Source organism: Gossypium hirsutum, chromosome D11 (assembly GCF_007990345.1).
Source record: "Gossypium hirsutum isolate 1008001.06 chromosome D11, Gossypium_hirsutum_v2.1, whole genome shotgun sequence".
NCBI classification, from domain to species: domain Eukaryota; kingdom Viridiplantae; phylum Streptophyta; class Magnoliopsida; order Malvales; family Malvaceae; genus Gossypium; species Gossypium hirsutum.
The window spans coordinates 57,751,446-57,762,493 of record NC_053447.1 but is presented as its reverse complement, the minus strand read 5'-3'; the positions used below and the strand labels follow the sequence as shown (position 1 = coordinate 57,762,493).

Here is an 11,048-nt window from a genome sequence, read left to right as displayed (position 1 = left end):
CTTCAGATCAATACAATGTTTTGTGATAGTCAAAGTATCATCTCCCTTACGAAGGATCAAATGTTTCATGAGAGGGCGAAGCACATTGATGTTTGGTATCATTTTGTGTATGATATTATTGCTCGTGGTGATATTGTTGTGAGCAAACTTAACACTCATGATAATCCTACAAATATGATGACTAAGTCACTTCTTATAGCCAACTTTGAGTATTGCTTGGACTTGGTCAGTGTTCATTGTTGAAGAATACCTTTTAAGGGGTTTTGTGGAAGAGTTAAAGAACTTGTTCGTCGAGAATTCATGTCAATATGGAGATTGTTAGAGTTGTGTGACCTGAATCCCGTTTGATCCAGCCTGAAAAGTTTAAGGTGCAACTCACTTATTAAAAAAATAAAATAGAGAGACAAATTTGGGGATTTGTGGGGGCGAATCCTTATAGGACTATGGGTCTTTTAACCCTTAAAAAACTGTGCATAGTTGAAAACCTCTTGTATTATCGTTTTCTAACATTAGTAAATTTTTCCTCCACTGTTCGTGGTTTTTCTCGATAAGGCTTTTCTCGATAAGGCTTTTACACGTAAAATCTACGTGTTCTTATTTTTCTTATTATTTTGTGATCATTTCTACTACCATTATCAGCGTATAGTATAACACTCATTAACAAGATAAGCTTATGTAAGTGCTTTACATGTTTCAGCACTTAAATTGTTCATCAAGTGACTCCTCCAGTAGTGACTGAGAAATATGAATTGCTGAAACTGAAGTCAGAGTAAGCTGAAGCATAAAAATGAAACCTGAGCAGGTATCGTTCCTTGGATTTTATTCGGAACTGATAGCTCGTCGGGGATGTGAAGATTCTGGCATTCATGTATGGGATTGTTGAAAATAGTGAAGGGTCTTGAAATCGTGCTTGAACCTGTGTTGAACTTTCGGATGATTGAAGTTACTTTTCATCAGGTCTCCATATCCTTCCATCTTCATCTTTGCCACCCCTGGAACCACAGTCCACAGCCAAAGACTGGCTTGTAACAGCAACAATGCGAGAAAGCCAAGCAAAAAAGGGCATCTGTTTTTCATGGTTTTAGAAATGCCAAAAAACAACACTAAGAGCATCTAATGGCGTATAGGAAAACAAAAAACAACAAATTTAAGTTCTCCTATACGCCTAAACTAGTTTTTTTTTCTTTGCCTTTGTTTTTAAAGTTAATGAGATTAGCCTAAGCCACCTCTATTCTACCATGGAAACTAAAACATTTGCTGCAAGTTTCCAGGGAGAAAATCAGAAAAGATAAACAAAGGGTTCTTATTTATTATGTTTTGTGCTATGGTTTCTTTTTTTTTTTGCTTTCAATTTCAGGTTCCTTGTTCGGACAGGATGATTGTTGAGAAAAAAGCTGTTGGAAATGTTGGAAACGTGATGGGCCGAAAATTTACTTTTTATTACACACTCAATATATTACAATACGAAGATTACAAATATTTTCTCAATGACTAGATAGTCTAGCTGCTGCTAGATTTTAACTCACTCAAGGTTTGCTAACCTTCTCACTCTCACTCACGTTGCTTCTCTTATTTCTTTTTTCTTCTCATTTTTCATTATTACAACACAAGTTCAAGCCTCTATTTATAGGCTGATAAAGTGACAACAAATGTGGCTATTAATCCACTTAATTTCCAGCCACAAAACATCTCAATAATGGAGCACTTTGTATGGCTAAAATTTCAGCACTTTGCATGGCACAAAATTGCTCCACGTCTCATGCTTCTAGATTATGATTGGAGTGGGTTTGATTTCTAACACTCCCCCTCAAACCCAACTTTCATACCGAGCTTCTCTTTGAATTTGTTGAATGTCTCCGCTTTCAACGGCTTTGTGAAAATATCTGCCAGTTGATCTTCTGTCCTGCAATGGACCAACTCCACGTTTTTGTTTTTCACTTGCTCTCAGATAAAATGATACTTCGTATCGATGTGCTTGCTTCGGCTGTGCGACACCGGATTCTTGGCAAGTGATATAGCGGATTTGTTGTCAACGTAGATGGTAATTGGACCTTCATTTGAAACACCTATTTCTCCCAAAATATTCTTCAACCACATTGCTTGGCATGTACAAGTTGCTGCGGCCATATACTCTGCTTCACATGTTGAGAGAGCAATTGTTTGTTGCTTCTTTGACGACCATGAAAAAACTGCGGAACTGATGTGGAATGCATATCCGGAAGTGCTTTTCCGATCATCCAAGTCTCCCCCATAATCGCTATCTGAGTAGCCAACTAATTTTGAATCTTGTGAGTGGGTATAGAATAAACCATGGTTCATCGTACCTTTGATATATCTCAAAATTCTTTTTGCGGCAATTAAGTGGTCTTGCTTCGGCTTCTCCATGAATCTGCTCACCAATCCTACTGCATATGTAATATCTGGTCGTGTGATTGTCAAATACCTTAAACTTCCAACGAGACTTTTAAACAACGTCGGATTTATCGACTCCCTTGTCGAATCAACACTTAGCTTCATCCCTGGATCAGCTGGCGTGACTACTGGCTTGCAATCCTTCATTTTGAACTTGTTCAAAATCTGCTCCGCATACTTCTTTTGAGAGACAAAAATTCCATCTTGCATTTGTTTCACCTCGACTCCAAGAAAGTATGACATCTCACCGATATCTGTCATTTCAAATTCTTTAGTCATAGCTTTCTTGAAATCATCAGACATACCTGGATTGTTTCCGGTGAAGATCATGTCATCCACATATAGGCATACGATCATGATATCTCCACATCCATTCTTCTTTGTGTACAGGGTGTGCTCGTGCGAGCTTTTGATGAATCCATTTCTTCGGAAGTACTCGTCGATCCTTGTGTTCCATGCTCTTGGGGCTTGCTTCAATCCATACAAAGTTTTCTTCAATCGGTAGACTTTGTCCTCCTTTCCTTGTATGCTATATCCAGGTGGTTGTTCTATGTAGACTTCCTCCTCCAAGTAGCCATTCAGGAATGCAGACTTGACGTCCATCTGATAGATTTTCCATTTGTATTGTGCTGCGACCGCTATGAGAAGCCTAATTGTGTCTATTCTTGCGACTGGAGCAAATATTTCATCATAGTCCACTCCTTGTCTTTGCTTGTAGCCTTTGGCGACTAGTCTTGCCTTGTATTTCTCTACTTTTCCTTCTTTGTTGGTCTTCGTCTTGTACACCCACTTGACACCAATCGGGCTATGTCCTTCTGGCAGACTTGTTAGCTCCCACGTGTCATTCCTTCTTATTGCAGCAATCTCCTCGTCCATGGCCTTCTTCCATTTATTGTTTTCAATTGCTTCTTCGTATGTCACTGGATCACATTCTGTCATTAGACAGAATAGTGAATAATCGAACTGCGTCTCTACAGGTTCCGTAGAATTGTAGATGTCGTTGAGACTCCGTGTTCTTGTGGGTGCTTCATCTGAGCTGCTGCTTCCGCTGCTGCTGGTTGGTGACGAAGGGGCTGTTGTACCAGGACTTTGATCATCGCCTTGTTCTTCTTGGTTATTGTCGTCTTCGTTGAAAAATAATCCTTCCACTTTCTTTTCTTCTTCACTCCATCTCCAGTAATCCGCTTCATCGAACTCGACATCTCTTGAGATAATCAATTTCTTAGTAAGAGGATTATAAAGTCTGTAGGCCTTACTTCTTTTGTCATAGCCTATAAAGATACACTTCTCTCCTCTATCGTCAAGCTTTTTCCTCTGTTGCTCAGGAACGTGTGCATATGCAATGCATCCAAAAATTTTGAGGTGTCCAACTCTTGGCTTGTGATCGCTCCATGCTTTTTCTGGTGTCTTGTGTCTTACACTTTTTGTTGGACATTGATTCAACAGATAAACTGCGCATTCAACGGCTTCAGCCCAGAAAGTTCTCGGAAGGTGTTTACCTTTTATCATGCTTCTTGCCATATCCAGAATTGTCCGATTCTTCCTTTCTGCAACTCCGTTTTGTTGTGGAGTGCGTCTGGCTGTTAACTGATGAATGATTCCATGATCATTGCAGAAACTTTCATAAAGCTTTGCAGTATACTCGCCTCCTCTATCAGATCTGAGTATCTTCAAATATCGACCACTCTGTTTTTCCACCATTGCTTTGAACTCCTTGAATTTTTCTAGGGCTTCCGATTTTGCTTTGAGAAAATAATCCCAACATTTTCTGCTATAATCATCAATAAAAGTTAGGTAGTACCTGTTTCCACCGAGTGATTCAATGTCGTACGGACCAGATATGTCGGTGTGTACAATTTCCAATGGTCTTCTAGCTCTTCGAGATTTTCCTACTTCAAATTTCTGCCTATGCTGCTTTCCTTTGGCACAGGCTTCACACAGTTGATCTGGATGATTAATACTTGGTAATCCATTCACCATATTTGTCTTCGACAACAGCTTCAAGCCAGAAAATCCGAGATGTCCGTACCTTAAGTGCCACAACCATGATTCATTCTTCAGATCCGTCTTCATGCATTTTACTTCTCCAGACTCGATGTCGAGGGTGAAAAGACGATTTCGCGTCATATCAACTCGAACAACTAATTCTCCACTTTTGTTCCTGATGGCGAGTGAGCGGTCTTTCATATGAACTTCATATCATTTTTCTAGGAGTTGACCAAGACTGATCAGGTTGCTCTTCAAAGCTGGTACGTAGTAAACGTCTGAGATGTACTTCTTCTCTCCATTCCTTTGTGTTATAACAACCTTGCCCTTTCCTTTGATTTCTGCATGTGAGTTGTCTCCAAAAGTTATTTGTCCATGAACTGTTTCATTTAATTCTGTGAACAGCTCCTTTCTTCCACACATGTGGTTGCTTGCACCGTTGTCGAGATACCACACACTTCTCTTGCGATCTTCATTTTCTCCGTAAGTGAGAAAGACACTTGATTCCACTTTTTCGTTGCCTTCTGCTGCGACTGCTACATGGTTTCTTTCATCCACTTTGTGTGTTGATCTGCACTCGTAACTGAAATGTCCATACTTGTTACAGTTGTAGCATTGTACCTGAGATTTATTTTCTTGAAATCTGCCTTGGCCACGACCTCTAGATCCACGTCCACGGTTGGATGTTTGATAATCTTTATTTTCTTGATATCTCCCATATGATTGATTTCCACGTCCTCGTGATCCTCTTCCTCCTCTGTTTCCACCACGGTAGCCTCCACGGTATCCTCTGCGGTTTCCTCTTCCTTGGTTAAAGTTATTACTTGTTTCTCCGTCGTCGACGGACAACTTGCTATGCAAGGCTTGATCAAGATTTTCACTATCTTCATTTAGCTTCATCTTTTGCTCATGGGCTTGCAGAGAACCCACAAGTTCTTCGAGCGACATCTTTGACAAATCTTTTGATTCTTCGATGGCAACGACTACGTACTCGAATTTGCGTGTGAGTGACCGTAGAATTTTCTCCATCACTCTTACCTCGTCAAGAGTTTCTCCATTTCGTTTCATTTCATTTACCACCGATTTTACACGATTGGCATAGTCATCGATATTCTTGGAGCTCTTCATTTTTAACATTTCAAATTCAGCTCTAAGTGACTGAAGGCGTACCTTTTTAGCTTTTTCTACACCTTGAAATGATTTTTGCAAAATCTCCCATGCATTCTTCGCGTTCTTCACATCTGATATTTTCTCGAAGGTTGATTCATCCATACCTTGAAAGATACTATTCAAGGCCTTTTGATCCTTCTTTCGTGCTTCTCGTAACGCCTTCTTAGCGTCATTTGATAAAGCTGCTTCTGTAGCGGCATCTCCGGGCTCGATGTATCCTTTTTCAACGATCTCCCAACAATCTTGCGAACCGAGCAAAGCCTTCATTCGAATGCTCCAATTTCCATAATTTGTCTTCGTCAATTGTGGAACTTGTAGCTGAATTACGTCGCCCATATCGACTTGTTAGATGAACACCAAAGGTACTCCGAACTGGACACGAACCGGACACGAACCGAACTCCGAACCAAGCTCCGAACCGTAGCTCTGATGCCACTTGTTGGAAACGTGATGGGCCGAAAATTTACTTTTTATTACACACTCAATATATTACAATACGAAGATTACAAATATTTTCTCAATGACTAGATAGTCTAGCTGCTGCTAGATTTTAACTCACTCAAGGTTTGCTAACCTTCTCACTCTCACTCACGTTGCTTCTCTTATTTCTTTTTTCTTCTCATTTTTCATTATTACAACACAAGTTCAAGCCTCTATTTATAGGCTGATAAAGTGACAACAAATGTGGCTATTAATCCACTTAATTTCCAGCCACAAAACATCTCAATAATGGAGCACTTTGTATGGCTAAAATTTCAGCACTTTGCATGGCACAAAATTGCTCCACGTCTCATGCTTCTAGATTATGCTTGGAGTGGGTTTGATTTCTAACAGGAAATTGATGAAGGAGAGTGAGAGCCGTTATTGTTGGTATTTAATCGGTTGTAAATGAAAACAAAAATTCTAATTTGAGCATTCTTCTTCTCCAAATTTTGTACTTAATTTCTTTCAATTTTCTTGTTTTTAGACTTTTGTTACAGATAGACTGTCACTTTCCTTTCTTTCTTCTTTTGTTATATTTTTATCACTAAATTACAACTGGCATGGAATTCTCTTAAGCCTCTAGTATCAACATGGCACCTGAAAAAAAATTATTTTCAGTGTTTTAACAGACAAAAACCACTTGCTCTGACTACAGAGAATCGAATTATTACTTGTACTTAATAGAAGTTGGACATAATGTTTTTTTGATGAATCTGATGTGAAAATGGTGCAGACATTTGTTACTAAATTTACTTGATATCACATTTGTTATTTGGAAAAGACATGCAGACTTTCCATTGATTCAGGGAAGTAAAAAATTTTCAGAATCTATGTTGCAAAGGTTAAGGAAGATCATTTATTGTAAGGACAAAATCTAGTAGAAAAATACAACCTTACAAGAATGTTGGTGAGCCATCTCCTCTAGGTAGCTAGCAGACATGGTTGAACTGTCTGGTTTTGTGTTTTTTTTTCACCCTAACCCCAAAATTGGTATTTGGCTATGGCCATGCTCCAAATATAACATTGTGGGGGGTTGCAACTGACAGTTATAAATGGATGGTCGAATAAAAAATAGAATTCTCCTTAACAAATTCCATCCTTTCTTTCTTCATTAAAGCCTTCCAAGAGGTTACCCTGGTAGGGCTGGTGTTGTTTCATTATATCAAATCAAAAAATTTTAAAGGAACAAACACCCAGAACTTGCAATATAATAGCTCATTTCCCACAGAGCCACCACCTCCATCCCTCACTTTTTGTTCCTTCTTTACCATTTCTCGGCCGCCGGGTGGCTTCCGCGGCCGGTAAGAGTCGATAAGCTTCCGTTTGGGTTCCAATTATTACGGACAAGAAACAAGAAGAACCGTATTGTTTTCATGGCATTTCTCCGTAGATATAGATAAGAAATTTGGTACAATAACTTTTTCATTTTTTCCTTTTGAAGGTACAAGGTGCTTCGAAAGGAAAAATGGTGAAGGAAGGAGAGCCAAGAGGAGAGGCTATTACATCGTCGTCATCGTCGCCGTCATTATGCGACTCCGAAACGGAAGATTTGGAACGTATGCCATTGGTGCCATTACCATTGATGAAAAACAATAGGTATTTATCGAAGCAATTATCGCTGTGCGAGACGCGACGGGAAATTGCTTGGGAAAGAAGGCGGCGCCAGATTCTTCGTCAAGAGAGAAGAAAGAATGGGATCATTGAGAATGGGTTGACAGATGAAGACCTGCATGAACTTAAAGGGTGCATAGAGCTGGGATTTGGATTCAATGAAGAAGAAGGCCAAAAACTTACAAGCACATTGCCTGCATTAGACCTTTATTTCGCTGTAAACCGACAGCTTTCTCCAAGTCCAGTTTCAACCCCTCATAGTCGTGGCTCTTCGTTATCACTTGGTGATCGGTCATCTTCTTTTGGAAGCCCTACAAGTACTGAGTCAGATTGGAAAATTTACAGCCCAGGTAATGTTTCAATTCCAAACATATATATATATATAACACCAGGTTGATTGGTGTGATCATGTAATAATAAATGTGGTGCCAAATTGCATTTTTTCAGGGGAAGATCCTCAGCTAGTGAAGACTAAGCTAAGGCATTGGGCACAGGCTGTTGCATGTTCTGTGCTGCAATCATTTTAAAAAGGGGTGGTTTGTATAGCGGCAGAAGAAAAACAAAGGAAGAAAAATCTAGAGTCAGCAATCAGAAAGAGGTTGGATTAATTAATTAAATTGATTAGGGTTCTTTCTTTGATTAAACCAAAAAGAAAACATGCATTTTTGGTCCTTGAAGGACAAAAAAGAAAATTTGTTGGTTTTGCAGCCATGGATTCATCCATTTCTTATGAGCAAAACCAATGAGATTTTGGCCCTGGGAAAATTTGGACTGTGGGAATGTACTTTTCAATTGCTAATCATGAGTTGAAATAATACCAGCCCTTTAGATCTGTTCTGAAGATTCGCTTTTATGTTTGTTTTCTTTTACGAAACTTGCCAATTTCTTGCATTCCCACTGCAATTGGAACGAGGGCATTATGTCTTTCTGCAATCATAGATGTTCATTTCCAAGGATTTCTTACACCAATTTCTACCATCATACTTTCATTGCCTGCAATCTCTAAATTTTGGGTTTAATCTTCAACTCTAAAATTTGCATGCCCACATACTAATTCAATAATTTTAGATACAGCAGCACAATACATTTAAACACGTAAACACTGTAATAAACACCAACTAACATGTTTACTATGGTAGGACTTCTGTTTTTTTTTTGGTATGATAAGACCACAAGACATCATTAATACCCAAGGGAGGGCTAGTTATACTATAGAAATCCCATACTTTACATAAAAGAAATATATTTTAGCCATTTATTTAATAAGTGGAGAAGACATATGGCAAGTGAAGAAGACACCGAAACGGTAAGACAACTATCAATAAGTCGGAAGGTCATTCCTCGTCTCAATCCTTGAGTTTCATTAGGAACATGAAAATATTGGTCACCAAATGCCACGTGAATTCAACTACCTCATACCATTAAGTCAAAGTACATGCATTACATGATTTGTTCCATCACGGACATTCTCGTCCCATCAAAGAGATATACCTATGTGTTCCATAATGATGACTTAATAACATGACCTTACATGGAATCCTCGCCTATAAATACCTCTAGAAAGGAGGAAGAGAGAATTGACTCTTCAAGAATACTAAACCTACACTCTATCAACATTTTTTCAACCCTTAGCTTTTACATTCTCTTCACCTCCACTCTTCTTAACCTCCGGTGATTCGCCCTGATTGGGTGAGTCGGCCTTCATAGCAACCACTCTTTTCTCCTCTGCACTCTTTCCTTATGGTACATTGTATTAACAATATTATATATATTATAAATTTATCTATATATTAATATAAATATCTTATTCAAAACATGACTCTAATTTCCCGAAGCATAGGAACGGGCATGGTTTAGTTAAAATCAAAGTTGCATGTTAATTTAGACATGAAGTTCGTGGCTCGATTTGCTTCCCGAATGACACAATGTTATTTTGATGATATCTATAAAGGTTAAAGTATTTGGGAGGTGTTTATATTAAATTAAATTAAATTAAATTAATCCTCAATTTAATATTTGGGTGTGCATTGCATATGGGAGTTTATAGATTTTGGGGTTATATGTAGTTTAGCTGAAGAAGATTTTCCTTTTGTTTGTTGTACTCTGAATGCAATTATTCAGTAGTTCTAAAATAAATATGGGAACTTGTTGATACTTCTATTGCAGTGAGGCAGAAAGTTGAAAACTTTCTGAATGCTGCTTGTACCAGGAATCGTGATCTTCTCAAGAGTAAGACGACTATGTTTTGTCTTTAATTTGTTATCCCAATAGTTAAATATTAATATGATCCCCCTTCGTTTTGAGTAGAGATTGCGGCTCAACTTGATGAGGGAAAGGGACTGGCGAAAACAGTGGCAGATAATAAGGATGCGAACAAACGAGGGGCAATTCATTTTGCAGCAAGACAGAAGTGTGCAATTGTTGTTGGAAGAATTGAGAGGAGAGATGAAGATGGGGTTTACATCCCAAAATATTTCTCAACTACTCTGCCAAATATGCTTTGACTCCTGCTTTGATTTTTATCCCACTATTCGTGGAGATATTCACATAAAATGAATCTTGTAAAATTGACCCCTTTCTCACAATATCTCAGTTTGCATCAAATGATAGAACACGTGTAAATTTGAAGCTCTTGTATCTTGAATTACAAACCAACCATTCAGTTTCTTCTCATTTCAAACAAAGTTGAATTCTGGATGACAAGTTTTTGCTTTTTACGCGTGTATAGAGATTCCATAAACCCTAAATCCAATTCTATTGCTTTTCTTTTTTTCGGTTTTAAAAAAAGAACAAATTTGCAACAAAAGATCAATCATCATTCAAGAAAAGAAAATCACATTAATCCGCATGCTAAAAAGAACTAAAAAGAAAAACAAGGGCTGCAACTCCTCAGAAGTTGGCGGGATTTCCAGCCGGTGGGGCTGGATTGGCTGATGCAGTTGGGTTAGGTTTCTCATCCTTCTGAAATTCTGCCTTCACATCTGCTTTCCCAGCTCCGTTGTTTGCGTAACCTCGAAACATCGGAGCCACGTTAATTGGGAAACCTTGGTGGTCAGGTGCCGGCGGTAGTTGAAAAGGCCGAGCAGGTCTGAGTTGTCCTGCCGGTATTTCATATGTCACCTCATCGATGGTAATGGTGAGTCTCGTCGCAGAAGGAGGTATAACGAAATAGCAGAGGTGACGTGCATCTTGAGGTTGCGCCGCCATTCTTGCGGTGTAGATGAATCTTGAAAATGGGCGAATCTTGAAGTGCCAACAAAGGGCAGTTTTTCAACGATGGCAGTTTTTCGATGATGCTAGGTAATGAACAACAATATTTATAGGCAGAATTATTGAAATATGCTGAAATATATTTTGAGAAACTATATATAAAAATTAAAAATATT

General features: G+C 38.6%; 2 protein-coding genes across 3 annotated transcripts; one reads left to right on the top strand and one right to left on the bottom strand.

Moving 5' to 3' along the window:
* Positions 1 to 1,835: 1,835 nt before the first annotated feature.
* Positions 1,836 to 2,420, bottom strand: LOC121223330 (secreted RxLR effector protein 161-like). Its single transcript, XM_041104580.1, has one exon. The coding sequence runs from the start codon at positions 2,383 to 2,385 to the stop codon at positions 1,945 to 1,947; it is 441 nt and encodes a 146-aa protein (XP_040960514.1). The 5' UTR covers positions 2,386 to 2,420; the 3' UTR covers positions 1,836 to 1,944.
* A 4,754-nt stretch (positions 2,421 to 7,174) lies between these two features.
* Positions 7,175 to 10,158, top strand: LOC107926804 (uncharacterized). 2 transcript variants are annotated; one of them, XR_001692287.2, is made up of 5 exons: positions 7,175 to 7,352; positions 7,493 to 8,012; positions 8,110 to 8,260; positions 9,829 to 9,891; positions 9,970 to 10,158. XR_001692287.2 is itself a non-coding variant. In XM_016857724.2 (3 exons), exons 2-3 carry the CDS (start codon positions 7,517 to 7,519, stop codon positions 8,187 to 8,189), a joined length of 576 nt encoding a protein of 191 aa, XP_016713213.2. In that variant the 5' UTR covers positions 7,175 to 7,352; positions 7,493 to 7,516; the 3' UTR covers positions 8,190 to 8,505. The 2 variants fall into 2 exon arrangements, 1 of the variants encoding a protein (XP_016713213.2); XM_016857724.2 differs by lacking the exons at positions 9,829 to 9,891; positions 9,970 to 10,158 and having other exon boundaries at positions 8,110 to 8,505.
* Positions 10,159 to 11,048: the final 890 nt, after the last annotated feature.

Coding starts and splice junctions, on each gene's coding strand:
- LOC121223330 (XM_041104580.1), bottom strand. CDS start 2,385: ATGGAGAAGCCGAAGCAAGACCACTTAATTGCCGCAAAAAGAATTTTG.
- LOC107926804 (XM_016857724.2), top strand. CDS start 7,517: ATGGTGAAGGAAGGAGAGCCAAGAGGAGAGGCTATTACATCGTCGTCA. Junction 8,013..8,109: donor TTGGAAAATTTACAGCCCAG/GTAATGTTTCAA, acceptor GCATTTTTTCAG/GGGAAGATCCTCAGCTAGTG.